Source organism: Urocampus carinirostris, chromosome 1 (genome assembly GCF_059441175.1).
Source record: "Urocampus carinirostris isolate Australia breed hairy pipefish chromosome 1, RoL_Ucar_1.0, whole genome shotgun sequence".
Lineage (NCBI taxonomy): Eukaryota > Metazoa > Chordata > Actinopteri > Syngnathiformes > Syngnathidae > Urocampus > Urocampus carinirostris.
The window spans coordinates 7,308,709-7,329,044 of NC_142349.1; the positions used below are offsets into that span (position 1 = coordinate 7,308,709).

At 37.6% G+C, this 20,336-nt stretch overlaps 1 protein-coding gene across 2 annotated transcripts; it reads left to right on the forward strand.

Annotated features, from left to right (window-relative positions):
- Positions 1-3,868: 3,868 nt before the first annotated feature.
- Positions 3,869-17,104, forward strand: atf7ip2 (activating transcription factor 7 interacting protein 2). 2 transcript variants are annotated; one of them, XM_088353184.1, is made up of 12 exons: positions 3,869-4,101; positions 4,191-4,263; positions 4,366-4,497; positions 6,351-6,416; positions 6,503-6,531; positions 6,616-6,647; positions 6,724-6,779; positions 7,866-7,911; positions 10,863-10,930; positions 11,007-11,099; positions 14,641-14,828; positions 16,090-17,104. In XM_088353184.1, the coding sequence occupies exons 2-12, from the start codon at positions 4,192-4,194 to the stop codon at positions 16,313-16,315; spliced, it is 1,008 nt and encodes a 335-aa protein (XP_088209310.1). In that variant the 5' UTR covers positions 3,869-4,101; position 4,191; the 3' UTR covers positions 16,316-17,104. The 2 variants fall into 2 exon arrangements, with proteins under 2 accessions (XP_088209310.1, XP_088209387.1); XM_088353261.1 differs by having other exon boundaries at positions 3,869-4,263; positions 11,010-11,099.
- Positions 17,105-20,336: the final 3,232 nt, after the last annotated feature.

Here is a 20,336-nt window from a genome sequence, read left to right on the forward strand (position 1 = left end):
TTGAATTCCATATTGTAAACTTTGGTATTATGAAAATAAGGTTTGTATTAAGACAGCAAACGAGTCAAACAAAAAGCAACAATGGAACTAAAAAACGATAACTCTAAAAAGGTTGATATTACAATACATTTATAATACTTTACACAACACAATATTTTGAAAATAAAATCAGAAAGTGCAAGTATTGTACGCAATACAACGTAAAAAAACTTGAGCACTATGGAAAATCAAATTCTGCTACTAAAAAACTGATTCAGAACAGAAGTTAGGAGAGTGAAACCAAAAAGAAGCAGAAATCTAACAAAAGTGTAAATACTGTATAACATCTCAACAAGAGAACTAAAATACCTTCCATGACACAATATTTTGAAATGAAATCAGTCGCACACACAGTTGCAAACACAGTTGGATCAGTTAGCCAAATCAAATCCAAATATATTATATATGCACTTTCACCTCAATGTTCTGTATAAAAGCATTCAATGTACAAAAACAAAAGAGCTCAATGTATCATACATGTCAACTAGGTGTATTTATCCAAATATATATTATAAATATTGAGCAAGTACTTGGAGCAGATCAATACTATTGTCCTGTGTTTGATACTTAGCCCTTGCACCATTTTTTAAAAAGTGCAGCTTCTCTACGTAGAAAGGTATGTAAAACCAAGTGTGCAATATTTATTGTTGAAAATGTTTTTTTTTAATAGAAACTAACCAATTACATAAAATTTGATAATGTTTTGCGAAAGGATGTTTTTTATTTTAAAAAGACGTTTTGTAATATAAACTTTTGTTTTAAAAATGTTTTTAACAAACATGAATGGTTGTTTTAAGACAGTTTTTTTCCTATATTACAGTTTCTTTAGGGCAGCACGGTGGAGCAGTGGTTAGCGCTTGTGCGGCACAGTTCATGTCATGGGAACCTGTCGTGGGTTCAAATCCAGCTCCAGACTTCCTGTGCGGAGTTTGTATGTTCTCCCCGTGCTTGCGTGGGTTTCCTCCGGGCACTCCGGTTTCCTCCCACGTTCCAAAAACATGGATTTTAGGTGAATTGGCCGGTCCAAATTGTCCCTAGGTATGAATGAGCGAATGAGTTGTCTGTCCCTGTGTGCCCTGCGATTGGCTGGCAACCAGTTCAGGGTGTCCCCTGCCCACTGCCCGGAGATGGCTGGGATGGGCTCCAGCCCCCCCGCGACCCCAATGAGGATAAGCGGTACGGCTAATGAGATGAGATGAGAGACAGTTTCTTTAATTTATTGAATTATGTCACTCTTGGGCTTCCTTAGACAGTATCTACAAACAGGTGTTCTCCCAAAGCGTCCTGCCTTACGGAAACAACCTGCTGTATTCTAAGATGACAGTAATTTTGTTTCCTCTCTTATCAAGTAAAACTAAAAACAATGTTCTGTCATTGTAAACAGAACATTTACTCATGACCCGTGTTGGGCACGGTGATTTAAAAAAGTAATTATTCATAGTTGCTCACTACTTCTTCCAAAGTTAGTGACTGAGTTACTCTATAGTCAAAGTGACTAGTTACCAGGGAAAGTACGTAATACTTTAAAAAGACGTTGCATGTCAAATAATTATAATTTTTAGCAATATTTGGTCCAATTGAATAGAGAGAGCTGGTAGTTGTGGTGTAGAACCTTGTAATATTTATTGCACCCCACCAGAAACAGATTTTTCCAACACTTAAAGTGGAACAAAAGAAACAGTAAAGAATTACAACAGAATAACAATTAGAAGTAAACCATATGAAGCGAGTTTAAAAATTATATATAACTTGTAAAAGCTAGGAATTCCGACTCTTTTTAGAGACCCGGCTATTCCGGCTCACTAAAAAGAAACGGCTTTTCCGCTCCCAAATGGCCCTACGTTTTGGTTGTTAAATCCATATTTAGTATTTATTATGTACGATTATGAATAACTTGAAAATGGAAAATTAAAGCAAAATCAGCAATTAACAATAAAAAACAAAAAATGCATAAATTAAACTATTTATAAATCTACAAAGAAAAAGATGAAATACAACAGAATTTGAACAATTTTTTTATACTCAACAAAAAAATGCATTTTGACGAAGCACAAAAGAATAATACAGTCTTGAATGGAACCGGCTCTGGATTGGTGGATAGCCGGCCCCCACTTCCAAGAAAAGCCGTTTTGTTCCAAAACAACCGGAGTCGGTTGCAGCATTTGCTAATCCGTTCATCTTTTACTTTCTTTCAGTGCATTAGTAAATACTACTTATTTGGAATCGCTATTTAACCATATGGTAGTGGCTATTTTGAATGGGGACATAATCCCAAAAGACTTGATGTAACAAACTTGGAGGAGAGTGAATCCGTAGGTTCGAGAGCGTTCTAATGCCCCCAATAAGCAGGTAGGTGCCTTGCATGGCTGACTCCTTTGGTGTGTAAGTGTGTGTGTGAATGGGTAAGTGTGAGGCACATTGTAAAGCGCTTTGGGAGGTCTTCATTGTACTTGAAAAGTGCTATATAAATGCAGACTATTCTCCATTTGAGCCCTGGTGCTGTGGAATGCTCTTCCCCCCGAGATCCGATCTGCAACCTCAGTGGAAATGTTTAAATCTAAGCTTAAAACACACTTCTATTCTATAGCATATGAATAACCTATATTTTATGTTGACAATATCTGTGTATTATTTGTTATTTCAGCATCCATTGCAGCCTGGTCATCCTGGAAAGGGGGATTACCTCTGCTAGGAAATGAACTATTAAAAAAATGTACCGTTTACCAAATTGTTCGAATTAGTTATTTGACTCAATTAATCAAACGCCACCTAACAATGCATGCTCGTTTCTTTTTGTGAAAAGACGGACCAGAGACCGGCATTTCCACACAGGGGCAGATTTAATTTGACGAAGTGAACTCCATCGAATTAGCCGAATTAGTCTTCGTTCAGCCTCTCTCTCATTCTCCCTCGATCTTCTCCAATCTTCTCTTGACCCACGTCTCTCCCAAGCTGGCGGGTCCTCCCATGGGCGGGCCAGGAACGCCTATGTGGGCTCCACCTTGTCGCCTCGATGTCTGGACCCCTGCGTCACGAAGGGCCCCTCTTGCGCCGGGAAGCGCTGATTATCATAGCAGCCCTTCGTCCCAGTTCCTGCTGTTTTCTGTAAACATCATTTTTCACAAGGTTGCAATGACCTGCCCCACAGCTCTGCCAGTGAATATCTTTTGCATTAAATATAATTCGTATTTGATCGTACAAAATCCCTTATAGTCAAATGTATAAAATCTTTCATCTCATGTGCAGTCCCTTCTCAAGGTTTCATTTTCCTCATGTTGAGGTTTTTGAGTTTTTCCTTGCCCTCATGTAGATTTTAGATCAGGGGATGGTGTAACAATAGTCTGTGGTTTGCAATCATCTGTGTCCTGTGCAGCCCTTTGAGACTCTTTGTGACTAAGGGCTGTACAAATAAACATGACTTGACTTGGAAAAATCGCCCCAATAAAAACGGCGTCAGGTGTGCACCGCTGTTGGCGTTCTGCAGCCAAAGTAACGCACCGCTTTTGACCGTCAGTAACGATACCAGCGTTGTGATGGCGGAAAAAGTAACTAGTTAAGATTTTTTTTCTGAAAAAATAACTGTTCCCAACACTGCTCATCACATAACGAGGGTTGGCATGCATACATACAGTGTGCGATGACTAGTCAACAAACACCGTGCTAACAAAGCTACCTGAAGAAAAAACGCTAGGTCTAAAAGCTACGTCAAAAAAATAGATTTGTTTTTAGCAGTGAAATGGTCAAACAAGATTAAATCAAAACGAAAATCGTATGTACTCTGTAAAAAAAGTGCTAGCGGCCTTATGCGCATGCGCACTAGTCAGGAGTCTCAGAACACTGGGAAGAAAAATCAAGTTGCACAAAAATAAAAAAACACATTCGAACGCAACAGAGGATTTAAAGTACAACTAAGGAGTAATATTTAGCAAACGTAGCAAGGTTGGATTTAAGTTGAACTGTTAGTCGGACTTGCAGCAGTTGTGTAGCGTAATATCTTGTATAGTTTTGTCTGGAAGAAGGTCTTTCAGCGCATTCCTTGATTAGCGAGAACACTTAACGAGAGTAAGACACATTGTAGGGCTTTTTTCAGGATGCAACGTTCTTTTGCGACATTATACTGAGTATAAATCTCATCCTTCTTCCTGTTAAAGAATGAAGCGTTCGAGTGAAACATCGGATTCTTCTGAGAGTTACGAAAAAAAGATCAGATGCACCCCACTCGATGTAAGTGACCTATTTCTGTGTCAAAAGTCTGCACATCTTTATGAAAAAGTATGAGGGAACGTCTAAATTGATTGCATTTATTCTTTTGAAATACTAATTTAGCTTCGGATGCTGGTTGAACGGGAAGTGCAAAACGCAGTGGAGAGGAATAATACCAAGATGCAGGTTTTATCCCAAACCATTCAACGACTTCAGCGTGACCTAAATTATGAGGGCTGCCTACTAAAACTTCAGGTCAGTAACTTCACGGATAAATTCACTTTCAAGAAATCAACAACAAATACAAACACGGTGATTGTTTTTTTAACTCATTCAATGCCAGACGTTTTTCTCAAATTGGAAGAGCTTCTGCCAACCAATTTTTGCCACTTTGAACACTAATCTTTCATTAGAAAAACTGTGTTTATATCTTTCACCAGTGTTTAGTAAAAAAAACCATTTGTTTCCAGGAAAACCTTTGAAAACAACAGCTTCTTGTGAAAGGATGCATTTCAAGCAGATCTTTCACTTGGTTGGGCGCCTTATTTTGCATTTGCGATACTTCCAAGTTACAAAAAATACTCTCCATTAACACAAGGGCACTTTGCTTTCAACATAACATTAAATTGTGAGAACATTGAACTTATGTCTGAACTATGCATGAAATATAGATGAACTTTCCGGTGAATCGATCACACAATTTCAGTCACCATGGCGATCGCGTTCCCTCCGGCAACTGCATTCCTGCGGACGTGCACAAAACATTATCCCTCTCTGACCAGATGACCATTATGATGATGATGGGATTTAGTCATCTTTGTTTAAAATAAATAAGTTCTTTTGAATAAATAACTGCCTACTGCTGGTTGTTCATATCCTAGGATTCTCACCACGCCTCATTGCGATATGGGCCCCCAACACACACTATATACATGAAGCAACACTAGGAAGTTGTGTTTCCTTGATGTGTGGACAAAGCTTTTACTGTTGGGCAAAAAATCCCAGCTCAACAACGACTACCCCATTCTTATTATTCTGTTCATGTTGGCCGCAGATGCGAAATACTTTTACCTTTTTCCTTTTTCAAGACTCTCCTTCCTTTCATTTCAATAGGACTAACAGACTACGTACACAATCATTTAGTCAGGGCCACCTTTTTTCTTCCATTAACACAGAGACCACAAATCAGCAGTGGATTAAAATAATGTCTTATAACATTACGTTTTTGATTTGTAATTAAGACTTTCATGATTATGTATTGCTGAAATATGTTTCCCATAACTAGTAAGTGTGTTGTTTGAGGGACATTCCTGCGTCCTGATTCACTCCGCCAAATTTGAAATGATCTGCATTTATATAGCGCTTTTCAAGTCCATTGACTTCCCAAAGCGCTTTACAGTGTGCTTCACATTTCCCAATAGCGACCTTGTATTGCAGCCATGTAAGACGCTAACCTGCTTATTGGGGGTATTAGGGGTTCAGTGTCTTACCCAAGGACACTTCGACATGTAACACGGACAAGCCGGGATTCAAACTGGGATCCCTTGATCCCAAGACGAGCGCTCTACCTCCTGAGCTACTGCCGCCCCATTGGCTTCAAAAACAATCTTAATGAGGCCCCATTGGCCCACTGTCAATTGTCAAATGCTACCCTATCATTCAAGAGCTTTTTGAACCAAACTCTAAGGTGATATGTTACTTGCACAACAAATATTACACAATGGAGCTTTAACCAACTGCTCACAATCATTTCAAATTTAAACAAATGTAATTAGAAGCTATTAATTACATATGCTTTACTTGTCATAATGGTTTAAAAAATAAATAAGAATAAAAGTTTAAGCAGTGATCAGGTCAAGAACACCAGATTAAACTACTAGGCTGGGCCTGCTGAAGCTCACAAAATATTGGACAATGTTAACATAAAACCCTACTGGTGTCAGCTCTTTTGCGCCTTTGCTGCTCTCAAGTGGCGGTAAGGAGTGTCTCGTTTGTATTTATTTATAGAAGTTTTGATAAAAATGAGCTAGACTTGATTATTTTTGACATACGGTACTCAGAAATGTACATATGTTTGACATTCCCATGAAATTAAATTACATTTTCAGGAACGCGTTGAGACAATTTCAGAGAGACTGGAAAAAGCAGTCACTGCCCTGAACACCCGCCAAAAGGTTTGAATGATGTGTATGTATACATAAATGATACATTTTTGTGTAAAGGAAAAATACATAAGTTGTATTCATTTCTGATTTTGCAGCCATCTTCTTTTGATGGTGACAATGTTACGTAAGTATAGAGACTTGTACTTCAGTATCTCCTTAAATTTATTGAAATCTTGTGAATAGTGTTACGTCACTGTCTCCTCAACAGACTGGATTGTGAAAATGAAACAGAGCCTCAGGGTAAAATCTCAATACAATTATATATGATTTTTAAATGTGTGGAAACTGTTAATTTCCTGTGTGTATTTATCTACAGAAATGAACATGCCCAGGAAATATAAAAAAAATCTCGACGGAAACAACGGTATCATGGTGAGTCCCGTTTTTCTTTCCTTCAAAAAACATACTGTGAAACGGGAAACACAACTTTTAGAAGGGTATGTTCTAAACTAATAGGGATTAGTGTTCTTCCACTTTAACACGGTTTTGTGTTCCTAAGAGGTCCTGCAATTGTCAACAAATTTCGTTATATTGAAACCAAAGAACAAACCCAAGATACAGGCTCGAGCATGTGTTGAACAGACAAAAGTACTATACCTTGCAACTTTTTTTTTTCTTTACAAATAACTTGTATGGCGTCAAATCGGCATTCTAAAATTTACCTTGCTGCTTCGTTATATTTTGCCATTGTGTTGATGACAAGGATAATTCCAAACAACAAATACAAGTACTATACATGTTTTTTATATTTATATATTTTTTTACAAATATATTCTATACTGTCAAATTACACTATAAACAATCATCTAGTTACTATATTGTAATATTGATTGGTTATACGAAATATGATTGTTTGACCGACTTTGGCACTTGTGCAGATAAAGTAGCTTTCTATGGGAACCTGATTGAGGCCAAAATCTCAATTTGGTCTCAATTTTGGGAAATAAAGCACTTACGTTACGTGTGATGATACATTATAATTTCTGAACGTTTTTTAATTATCCACTTCTGAAAATATTTTGTCGCCATCAAATGGAAAACTGCTTTTACCTTCCTTTAGCGCTGTGTTTCAGAAAATAGTGTGACAAAATAGCAGTGACAGATAATAAGTGAGAAGCACTGCTTTAGCGTGTCGGAATCCGAGTTGCAGTCGTTGCAGTTTGATCAGAGTAATTTGTTGAAATGCTGGCTTTTAGAGAAACTTGAAATTGACAAAATAAGGGGCGGGGCAAATGTTTAGCATATCAGAATTCAGAACACAATGCACGATGAAAATCCGCAAAAACGCCGAAAAGTAAACCGTAATACAGCGAGGGATTATTGGACTTAAAATTGCTTAACTGTTTCTAAAAATACTGCCCCCATGGGTTGACTAATCTCTTGTGTACATACTGTCAATATGTTGCATATTTGTAGCTCTGTGTATGATTTCATACATAAACATATACTCCTTTGCAGGCTTCCCTGCAAAAAAATTACGAGAAGTTAAACGACCAAAAACAAGGTATGGTTCTATGGCTGAATGAATCTGCCCATTTGAATATGTTCATGGCCTTTTTCACCCTCTGACTCTTTCCAGAGTGTGCTGAATCCAGCTGGCAGGGCTAGGTGGTATGACTTTAAGTCGCTTTAAAAATCTAAATTATACCGTATATTCACAACCATAGGGCGCACTGTTCTGTTAGGTGTGCCATTGCTGTGTTAAACACACTAATAAGGCGCACCTGATAGAAAGGCGTGGGCTTACACATGACCCATTATGTTGTCATAGTTTCTGCTACCATGTCCACCTTACAACAACACACAGATTCAAGCATACAAGTCAGCGTATTTAATAACAGAGCGAGAGCAATACTAAATCTGCCTAACAACAACACGCACAAGCACACAAAAACATAGAAGCGTGCATATCTAAAAACTCAGCCAGAGCAAAATTGAGTCTGGTAGTGCTTTATTTAAGCATTGATGACAAAGTATCAACATATTTTTAGTCACTCAATAGGCTTGGAAATGGTAAAACACACAGAATGAGCACAAAGATAGAGCGGAATCAGTTTTTATTTATCATCTTATGTCTTTGAATTGTAACGCTGCGAGAAATCTTCATCAAATGTACCAGGTTCACTTTTATAGTCACCTTCTGTGCCATGCTGGTCATCAGAAATGATAAACAATAGTGCCACTTGCCAAACTTATACCCATCTGGAGGAACAAGATTACAGCAGTGAAATAAAATATCAGACTCATGCAAGTGCTGTTTATTTCCATCTTACTCTACGCTTGCGAGACATGTCCTCTCACAGCAAAACTTGATAATCCAGGCCATGAAGATGCGATTCTACAGGAAACTTTTAGGCATCAGCTGCTTATGCTGTGTGACAAACGAAACTGTGCAAAACTTTCATAGGCCACATTGGACCCTACGAAGAAATATTGTCATTATGCGTGGATGGAAACTTAAATTGTATGGTCACTTCACAAAATCATCAGGACTGACCAAGATAATTCCCCAGGGCATGGTCCAAGGGGGCAGGAGGAGAGAAAGACCGAAAAATAACTGGGCCGACAACATTAGGGAATGGACTGGTGCCAACTTTGCCACAACCCAAGAACAGGCCAGGGACCGTCAACAGCAGATAAAAGGCAATCCAGAGTTGCATACTTGTTGGTGCCCAGAGCGATCCGTGAACACTGAATATAGGACACAATTTTACTACAGTTTGCTGTCAAGGCATCACCTCAACAGACCCGTTGTGGCTGTAAATCGCTAAATAATACTTTATATGGAAGCTCAATAAACAATCTATGTTCATTTTTGAGACATTTTATGATAAATAGCAACAGAACAAACTAAAACCCAAAACAAACTTTTTATCAAAAGCTGTAACAAAACACCTAGAACAATTTAATTGAGTAGGTGGTAGAAATGGGTGGAGCTATACAGAGAGTGCGCACACTCTTTCACCATCAGCCCTGAAGATGAATACGTTTGTATGCTTGTTTGCAGTATTTTTTTGACATTTTACACAAGAACTTTGCTTGCACCTTGTTTCGAAACCATGCCAGTAAAAATGAGCCTCAACACTCTTAAGTGTATTTAAGTAGTATTTTTGTATTGATAATGAAATATTTTGTTTTTCTTTGTCTTTGGGTCAAAAAGGTTCCCAAACCCTGGTATATTCCCTCCTCACCTTTTCAAACCGTGATCCAGTTTCATGCCTTATAGAGGCACAGTTAAATGATGTTGCTTGTCATAAACCATGATGTACTGCATCACGCTCATTCTTGTTGTTTCATATGCAATCACTGGCCGCACTTCCCGCTTTAATATCGTCATGGTCTTGTCTTTTACACCCACCTTACAACAAAAACACACACAAACACGGAGAGCGCCATACATTTTGAAGAAAATAAAATGCATCAAAGTGTGCCTTTATACTCAGGCAAATACAATTCGTGCAAATGAAAGAAAATAGTTCAAAACCATTTTTCACCCTGAATTGAAGCACAAAATTTCTCTATTAAATACCTGTAATGAATACTTCAAAGTATATTGCAATTTGTAATCAATTAAAAGAATAAGTCAAATGCAAACACAGAGTTTCATGAAATATGAAAGACATTTTCATTTCTTACGGTTTAAAAAAAAGTGACACTCCTGTGTGGTGAATATAACCAGGGATACAAAAGGGGTCGGAATGTATGTGGTTGTAAGTGGAAGCCCCTAAAGAAGGAAGTTACAGTGCAACAAAAAGAGTCCTTTTTAAATCACCCAAAAACGCTCGTGCTGAATTTGAATAGCGACATCAAACAATGCTTTAACAAGTGATTTTCTCAGTGGCTTTGCCTGTTTCACTCTTGGCCTTAAAACATCCAAATTTTAAATTTAGTCCACTTTAGGCCTTGTCACTGAATTTAAAAGATACTGAAATGCCCCTCGATGTGATCAATGATGCACTCAGTCGCAGATTTATTCTCATCGCCAATTCAATACATGTAATATAAAATTTACACAAGAGCCTCTGTTGAACATAACTCACACCATTTGCGTGCACACACAGACTGACTTTAAAACAAACTTCTTGAAAGCACAAAACTTCTGCATCTGTTGCCTCCCCTCTCCCTCACAGCATATACTTTCTTAAAGGGACCATGCGTAACACCAACAAAAGTAACGGATAATACAATACTTTTTTGAAAAAGATGTAAATGAATATTGAAGTCTTTGATTTTTTTTTTTTTTTTAAATTCTATTGGTTATTATTAATGTTGTTTCTAAGTTTGATGAAAATAAGTGTGAGCTCAGCCCATGCCTTTCTGGTCAGTCTGTTTTTACTGATGAATAATTATTCAATTTTTGTTATATGACTGGTCAAAATAAAATTGTCAATCATCATTCATGACAAACAACTCAAATTAATCAGATAAAAAAATTATATTACCCTGGCTTTTCAGCTATAATGAAGGACTTGGCGTACATGTGCCAGCTCGGGTCATCTCTTAATCCTACTCCTGAGTGTAAGGTAAAATGCTCTGACATATTGACAATATGATGATGCAAAACTGTCTCCCATGCATATTTCTTTCTTGTGCATAAAGCAGCAGACCACACAGTTCAAAGAGGAACCTCAAAGTGATAGCGAAGACCTTCATCTCACAAAACCCGCACAGGAAGTGCATGAACGCACTCAGGTATGACTTACCGCAGGTCTAAGTGGTCAATTGCAGTTTAATTTTTCTTGGCATGTTTCCATTGATTGGGAAATCCAAACATCATTTGAGTACCGTATTTTCCGAACTATAAGGCGCACCTAAAAGTCTTAATTTTTTTCAAAAGCTGACCATGCGCCTTATAATACAATGAGCCTTATATATGGCTCAATATTAAGTCGCAAGGTCTCGCAACTTACACAACAGCCGCCGACTCAATTTTCCCCCGAACGTGGAGTAGTCTGTGGTGTATGCTGGGATTTATATACCGGCGTTTCATTGGCTAACCAATGTGTCAATCATCATTTGAATCGATTGCTGATGGCTGAAGTTATTCGGAGCCTCGGATAGGCTAGAGGGCCAAAACAAACCCTGCAATTGGCCGAAAAAGATGTGTCAATCATCAGTTAAATCGATCGCTATTGGCTGAAGTTATTCGGAGCCTCTGATAGGCTAGTGGGCCAAAACAAACCCTGCAATTGGCCGAAAAAGATTACTGTGAATACCAAGCTTGCTAAAGTACGCCATAAAGAAACATGTTTCATTAGTGTGTATTTGTAAATATTTTACTCTCCTGGATTTACTTCACTCACGGTTGTAAGAAGACCATGGTTGCGTATCATTATTGAACGTGAGAACTTAGGTTAGCTATGCGGCTTTATATTTTCCCGGTATCTTGTTTTAGAACGATCTTGATGTTGCTATGATGAGTTGAGTGAATTAAACTCAATTCCAAGTGTTTATTGTCATATGCACAGTAAAGTTGCGAGCGAAAAAGAAAATAGAAACTAAGGAATGGTTGGCATTTCTTGAATCCCAAGACTTTAACCTTCCGAATGATATTTGAAACGATGCATTTGAGTGACATCGTACGGACACCGCATCCGCACGTGTCTACGACACGTATTTGCTTCTTTGCAAGCTTTGGGAATGTTAAGGGGGTAATCAGTTTGACTGAATCATCTGACTGTTTTGTCGACGTTCCCATTGTAGCGCCTTATAATCCGGTGCGCTTTATCTATGGAAGATATAGGACCAAAAACTATTTTTTGGGGGCACGCCCTATAACCCGGTGCGCCCTATAGTGCGGAAAATACGGTAATTCCACAAGGGTCAACACTGGCAATATGGAAGGAAACATTTATACTTGCATGATAAAAACATTACAACTCAAGCCTAAAAACCTAGAGGTGTCCATATTTGAATTATACAGCTTTAATGACATAGAAATAGATTGAATTGCGCACTGCCAAAAGTCCAATTGGAAAAGTGAGGAAAAAAAGTGGTATCATTTGCTAAGTAATTATTTTTCCAAGTAAAACGATCTTTTTCGGCAGTCTGACAATCAAGTAAATAAAAAAAAAAATATTACTTAAACACAGTGCCGCGACACACTAGTCGTGAGAGATCATGAGGTGTGCCGTGAGAAATCATCTAATGTCACTTTTTAAAATTTGAAATCTTATAAAACATTTAATAGGCAGCACGGCGGCGCAGTGGTTAGCGCGTGTGCGGCACAGTTCGAAAGTCTTGGGAACTTCCTGTGTGGGTTCAAATCAAGCTACCGGACTTCCTGTGTGGAGTTTGTATGTTCTCCCCGTGCTTGCGTGGGTTTCCTCTGGGCACTCTGGTTTCCTCCCACATTCCAAAGACATGCATTTCAGGTGGATTGGCCGGTCCAAATTGTCCCTAGGTGTGAATGAGCGAGCGAGTTGTCTGTCCCTGTGTGCCCTGCGATTGGCTGGCAACCAGTTCAGGGTGTCCCCTGCCCACTGCCTGATGATTGCTGGGATGGGCTCCAGCACCCCCGCAACCCGACTGAGGATAAGCGGTGCAGCTAATGAAATGAGATGAGATGAGATAAAACATTTATGAATAATTTTCTGCCAATATTATGTCATTGTCAAGTGTCTGTGCTGTAAAAACTGGGGGTATTATAAATTATATTGTAGTTAAACATAGTGCTCAGTGTCATTTTATAACATTTTTGGTTAGTGGTGTGGCGCAAAATTTTTCCAATGTAAAAAACGTGCCTTGGCTCAAAAAAGGTTGAAAAACACTGCCCTACTCTTTATTTTAAGTTAAAAAAATATAATCAAATACATAATATAAAACTTGTTTTGTATCTTTTCATTTTAACTTTATTTTTTTTTTTTTAATTAGTTAAAATATCAAATCAGATATTGTTTTTTTAAGGTATTTTTCTTTTTGAACTGTTAAAATCCAGCCAAAAGTTGTTTTAGCGAAATAATAAATCCCCACAGAGATGCTATATGACGACTATTTTTGACTGGATAAACACGTTTAAAATGCAGTCAATGAAGAAAAGGAATACTTAAAATGAGCAACATTATTATATATGGAATATTATAAAACATGAACCTCAAAGAAATATATTATTACATAATTATTTTGGTCCCTTTAGGGAATTTTCTTTTCACAGCCTGTACCTGGGTGGGCTACATCCAGTGCTGTCACTAAAATGGGCTTAAACGTTTGAAATAAAGACTTAATTGAGAGAATAGTACTTCAAATGAGCAACTTTTGTGATGGTGGAACATTATCATTTTATTTAAAAGAATTTGCTACCAGATTTGGTACCTGCATGTTTTAGTTAATATTGGTATGTATATTTTGTAATTATAGAGTGAAAATGGTTAAAGTAGGAAAAGGACTGTTTCAAATACTGTCCAAATGCCAACACAAACCCCCCTAAAATGCAAAAGTAAGAGTTTATTCCAGTGAATTTAAGAATTTCACATATTTGCATGCGCAACAAAAGAAGCTGCAATGGTGATATCAGCCAGAAGATGGGGTCAGCAACGAGAATATGTTTGAAGTTACATATACCACCTTTAACATTGTGTCCTGTTTGTCCGACAGAAACCATATATTTTTCATTATCAAACATATTTGGAAAAAGCGCCAGGGAGTCATTAGGGAGTGCCAGAGAGATGCGTGGGGCTCCAGAGCGTGTCGAGAAGTCCAACTTTGTTGGCGATAGAAAGCATCTTCGTCTGCCTCTTTGTGATTTTGTCGGTCCAGAGATATTTGCCGACATTATGGCTTTTAGAGAAACTTTAAAAAACTTAAAATTGAAAAAGATTTGCCCATACATGTAAGTTCGTCAAGCTGTTATATGTATATGTACAACTCAGACTAGACTCCAACGTCGATGACACATAATCAGGCACACACAGAAAAGGGGGCGAGGCGACTGTTAAGCCAATCCAAATGTATTACACAAAGCACGATGAAAAGTCGCAAAGTAGCGTAAGTAAGCCGCGATAAAGCAAGGGATTACTATAGGTACATTTCTTTTTTGATGAATTCAGAGATATAAAATGTACTTTTATGTATGTTTTATGATTTGAACCGAAATCTAAGAGTGTAATATGAATTAGAAAACTAAGACATAAACTGAGCAAAAGAGGGTCACTTGGCTATAGACAAATGTCAAACCATCATAAAACCAATGATCTTAAATGATCAGTTTCCTCTTCCTCCTTTTTCTTCTCCATAGAATGAGTCGTGGTATCCTCCTCTCCCAATAAACCCTTTTCCAAGTATCTTGAACGCGGAAGCTGTGTCGTACGAACTCCCCCAAAAAGTGACTGTCCACCTGGCTCTTATTGAGGAGACCGGTGGCCTCTCAGTGATGTGGACAGGGGAGGAAAATGAACCCTCATTACCGCCAATGGCGGTCTACAGGTAAAACAACAGTACTTTATGGCAGGTTGAGAATAGTGAAATGTGCTTGAGTTTGTCACTTGGGAAGAAAGGAGGGGGAAGTGAATACTTTTGTTATGAGGATTAGGAGTGCAAGTGAAGTCAAGAGGTAATCCATCGGTTTTTGCGGGGGTTGCATGCAATAATCAAAACCGGCAAAACAGAAACCTTTATTCATCTCTTGATTACCATATTATACATTGAAACCAAATAACTATAGCTTAGTTTCCCACCAGATAGAATTCGACATACCCTCATATTTTCTTTAACATTTATCATGAAGGAAGCAATACTCCAAACATATTTTAATTTTAGCTTTAAATTATTCAAATTATCGATTTTTCAGTTTATTGATATAGATAACGATTGATCAGTCCAAAAAGAAAATAGTAAAGGAATAGGAACAGGGAAAGAAATTTGGTAGCAATAAAGAAATCATAGATCCATAAACAGTGTTAAAACTCTCAACTTGTTTAAAAGATAAGAAATTATTATAGCATGTCCTAAGTAAAATATTATTTTTATCAGTTGTGAAAATATTTTCTTGGTTTATATCACAGGAACCCAACGGTAAAAGTTTGTTGAGATGGATGGCAGCCCAGAAATCGCTGAATGGGGTTGGCTACCCAAAAATTTGAAAGGACCATAACGGACCAAAATAAACAAACAAATGGGAGCACAAAAAAAAGAAGCCTTTTTTAAACCTTTTTTCTAAATTAGAAGAAAAGGTGATGTATATGTAAAAGTTAGTCATTCAATATTTAATACCTATTGTAAAGAAAACTGCCACATACAAAAATTTATCCCTCCCCTCGTATTTTTCCATTTTCATACCACTTGGGCAGCGCTAAAGAGCTGCAGGTTACTGACCCCCGCTTTAGCCGGTCGAGAGGTCTATTGTATAAAACAAAATATCTTTGCCTTTTGTCTCCGGCCCTAGGTGCTTTTGTCGGTCCAAAGCGTTTTGTTTACATGATGAAAGATTTGCGCGTACGTAATTTAGGTTATACATATGCGTACTACTCGGAACACAGATTTATTAATGCTGATAACGCAAAAGGGTTGGGTGACTTTTTGGCTAATCCGAACGCAGAACACAATGCACGATGAAATTCTACAAAGTAATGAAATCGCAATAGATATACCACAATACAACAAGGGATTAATGTAATGTAAAGTAATAAAAGAAATTACTGTTAATCGTTTTTTTTTTTGCACATTTTTCTCTCTCTTCCTGTGGCAGTGTCTTCCTAACCATGGAAAATGTGAAAGGGAGTGGAGATTTCCCAAAATGGAGACTGTTGGGCAACGTAGTTGCAAAACCGCTGCCCATGTGGATCACCATAACTAAGTACAAGCCAGGGCACAAGCTGTGTATCGCTGTGGTAGGCAAAGACATTTATGGCCGGTACGGGCCCTATAGTGATGTCGTAGCAGGTGTTCTTCCTGAAAACCAGGAGGGCTCATGAAACCAAAGATGAGACCACCTTGCATTACCGTATCTTCTGGACTATAAGAAGCATCTTAATTTTGGCCAGAAATGTGAAAGTTGCGCCCTATAACCCAGTGTGCCTTATATACCGCAAATGTAAATGCATATAGTATCTATTTCTCTGCGTTTCCATGGTTTAATTACGTATTTGTGCAATGATTGATCATTTGAAAAATATCGCTGATCGAAACTGCTAAACATTGTATGCAACGGTAACAGATGCCTGGTCACGGTAATGAGAGCACCGAAACTTAAACACGAAACTAGCCGTGATACAGATTCTTTCAATTTTATGTCGTTGTCACTCTATTTTTTCATGCAAGGCCAGAATGGAAAAGACACAGACACAGCAACCAGAATGCAAAGTCTGATTCATCATCAGATACACCAGTTTTTTTTTTCTCCGCTTGCTTTTTTGTGTGTATTTACAGTATATCTTCATTCTCTAACATCTTTTTCTGGTACTGTGAGTTAAAATGGTGTGCCAATTAGATTAAATGTATTGCCTTTTCATATGTAATATGTACCACTAATGGTTACGTTTCCTGGCTCTCATCGCTGTGACCAGAGTTAGAATCCCATTGCATGCAATGTTCTGCTATTTATGTCAACAACATTTTTTCACCGATCAATCGCTGCACATTTTTCTTGAGTGTATAAACCATATAACGGTTTTTCGTAAATACAGTATATCTTGCTGTTGTATTAATTCAATGTGCCTTATTATTCAGTGTGGTTTAGTATGAATAAATATCACAAAAGTGTATTTTTTTGGGGGGAAATTGTGGAATATGACCTAAGACGGCTATGATTAGTTATTTTCTTTTTTTTTTTGATAAACATATTTTGGCAATTTAAATTTTTAAATCCTGTGTTAAAGGAACATTGTGTATTATTTTTAGCTGGGGTCTCCAACGTGATGCCCGCAGATTGGTTCTGAAAATACATGATTGGTCGTTGTGATTTTCGACGAAATTTGAATTTAAACGGCATGCTGTTTAGTGGTTGACTGAGCCTTTTTAACATCTAACAATTACAACCTGGCAAAAACGTAGTAACAACATAGTAGCAGTAGCAACATAGTAAAGACATAATTAGAAAGCATATCAATCTGGTAGCCCTTTGCGCTAATCAATAACGAAAAAGTAGTTCACAGCTTCAAAAAGGTTGGTGCCCCATAGTGTTGAAAAAAAAACAACCTTTAAACCTTAATAAAACAATATTGATTTGAATAACATACAAAAATACATGAACCGTCATATAAATGTGCAGGTTTCAGTACTTTAAATTTAATTAAATTTGTATTGATTTTACATAACACAAGGCTCATTTAGAGGGAGCTAACATGAGTCTGCCATCTTGCTGTTAAAGGTACCTCAAAAAACAAACTTAGTGGAAGGCTGGGCAAAACAAAATGAGAAAAAAATAGTGCAGTTTGGTCAATTTGAGTCTCCGTAGTTTGAATTATTCCTTGTTCTTTGTACCACTTTTTTTTTGTTACAGTACACAACACAGTGACATTCAGTCTTCAAATATTAAGTCAAGCCATGTTTATTTATATAGCCCTTAATCACAAAGAGTCTCAAAGGGCTGCACAGATCAAAGACTATTGCAAACTACACACTATTATTACACCATCTGATCTAAAACCTACATGAGGGCAAGGAAAAACTCAAAAACCTCAACATGAGGAAAATGAAACCTTGAGAAGGAAAGATATGAGGGAGCAAGTCCTTGAATGATTTTGTATACTCCCGACAGAACCTTGAAATCACATCTTAAGCTAACAGGGAGCCAATGCAGGTTAGCTAAAATTGGGGTATGTCCCTTCAATATTTTTCCAGATTACATGACAGATTCAAATCCATGTTCACTATTATACGTTCCAGAATCTTGTAATATTAAACAAAGTATTTTGTCGGACAACTTTTTTTGTCCTTTCTCTAAGGGTTTTTTATGGTACTGTGTGGAAAGAAGGGAAAATATGAGGCGGTAGAGGTGAGTAAAAATGGTGTAAAATTCATTTCCCATCATTGTAACGGTCATCCGTTACTACCATGTATGGAATACAGTTTTTTTTTATTTTATGTCATAGGTAACAGCCTTTACTTGAAAACGATGTGTTGGTATCAATACGCTCATCATTTTGTCAACGAGCATCGAGCTGCAGCAGAGGGGGAGATTGTAGTCTTTGCTGAAATGGTACCCGAATATGAAGGGAAGATGGGTCCAAAAAACTGGATTCAATGTGAAGTCCAATGTTTGTCAACTGGTGGATTGGAACCCATAAGTGGATTGCAGGACTTTGCCTTGGCAAAATAAAGCTAAGATAAAAATAAAATAGATGAAGGTTATCTTACCTTTTTAACAGTAGATGGTGATAATTTTCTGCAAATGCGAGTTGACACCCATCATTTCACACCACAGAAAAAGTCAGATAATTTTGTTTACACATGTTGAGCATTGCCAAACTTGAGATTTCATTATCTTGAAGACAAAGCCAATGAAATGAAGCGTTTTGGATAAAGATGCAGCTAATTGGGCATTGAAAGGGATATTATTATGTGCAGTTTTTCTGGTTTTGTCGGTATTTTTCATCTGAATTTAATTCACTATCTCTGGTTTTCATTTTGTTGAATACATTTAAGAAGCGGACACATTTTTTTCCCGATTAGGGTTGTGGCTTGTAATTCGGGTGAACATTGATAAACATCCTTAACAACAAAAATATTAGTTCAATAATAGTAATAACCTACCCATCTTCTCTGTCCGTTAACTAACGGATAGTGGATACTTATACCACCTCATATTTTCCTGCTTATGCAGAAAGTTGACAGGAAACGGGTCAGATTTTGGACTGTGTTAGATCTATCTCCTTACATTTTAATAAAACACAATGAGAGACGAGAGACATAAATTTTAGCTCATGAGGAGATGCAATCATCTCAAGTTTTGATCTACATCTGACCAGAACCTTGGAAGCTCCCCTTATTTATTACAGTTCACTCTCAGAGTTGTTGGGGAAATAAGGTTTTATACATAGACAACACTTAAATCGTATACAAATAGCCACACGGGTAGAAACTACATGGCTGCAACATCCAAGGAACTTAATTTCCATGTTGATTAAGCACCCGATTATCCACACGGGTAAAAAAAAAAAGTATACCCCAGTCATTAAGCGACAAGACGGCACTAAGAGTCCACATGTGGTCTCACACGGAAGAAAAACATTATTATGCAACGCCCGCTCGGGACATTTTCCGAGCCAAAGTGGCGCTTGTAAAGATTCAAACCAGCCATCAAGAGTTGAGATCCGACTTCTGCCGCAAAAGAATGAGCACTACAACAGTTCTTAAGAGTTCACTTGAAGACTTAAATGGGATGTCAGATCTCCACGCACCTGTCCCTAATCATCCCAGTTGGACGGTTTGAACTCCATTCTTTATCGGGTCATTGCCATTGTAATCCCGGTTGCCATTTCACACCACTTTTGTCCTATCTGGTGTTACCATGCCAGGTTTGTTTTTTGTTTATGGTTTGGACACATTTTTTTGTTATTATACCTGTTTTTATTTTCTAATGTTTATTTTTTTTTTTTTCTGTTTTTTGTCAATGAATATCGTCCCTTGTTGAACACACCTGCTTCCGGCTTCTCAGCATTTCGGTCCACCTCTGACATTATGACAATTTGCTATATCAGGTAGTTTTTCAGAATTTTTAACAATTTTTTTAAACTTCTTTCCACCATAAAGTTAAAATTACTTTACATAAGAAAGAGGAAACTTACCCATACGGCACAGTAATACATTACATACCAATTCAACCAATGATATTTATAACATCATGTGAAAATTCAGTCAAATGAGAACTATTTTTAAGCAGCCTCACCATCTTCCCTTGACTGCATTTCACTGCGGTGAACGTTGCTCACAGTTGTAGCCGATCATTTTTTTTGCCAAGCCTGTCATTTAGGGGGAAGCTTTAGAAGGGTCATT

Bases quoted from the DNA above. Each gene is read 5' to 3' on its own strand.
- atf7ip2 (XM_088353184.1), top strand. From the start codon at position 4,192: ATGAAGCGTTCGAGTGAAACATCGGATTCTTCTGAGAGTTACGAAAAA. The intron at 6,780-7,865 runs GTGAGTCCCGTT...ACTCCTTTGCAG, and splicing joins ACGGAAACAACGGTATCATG to GCTTCCCTGCAAAAAAATTA. The intron at 7,912-10,862 runs GTATGGTTCTAT...CTGGCTTTTCAG, and splicing joins GTTAAACGACCAAAAACAAG to CTATAATGAAGGACTTGGCG.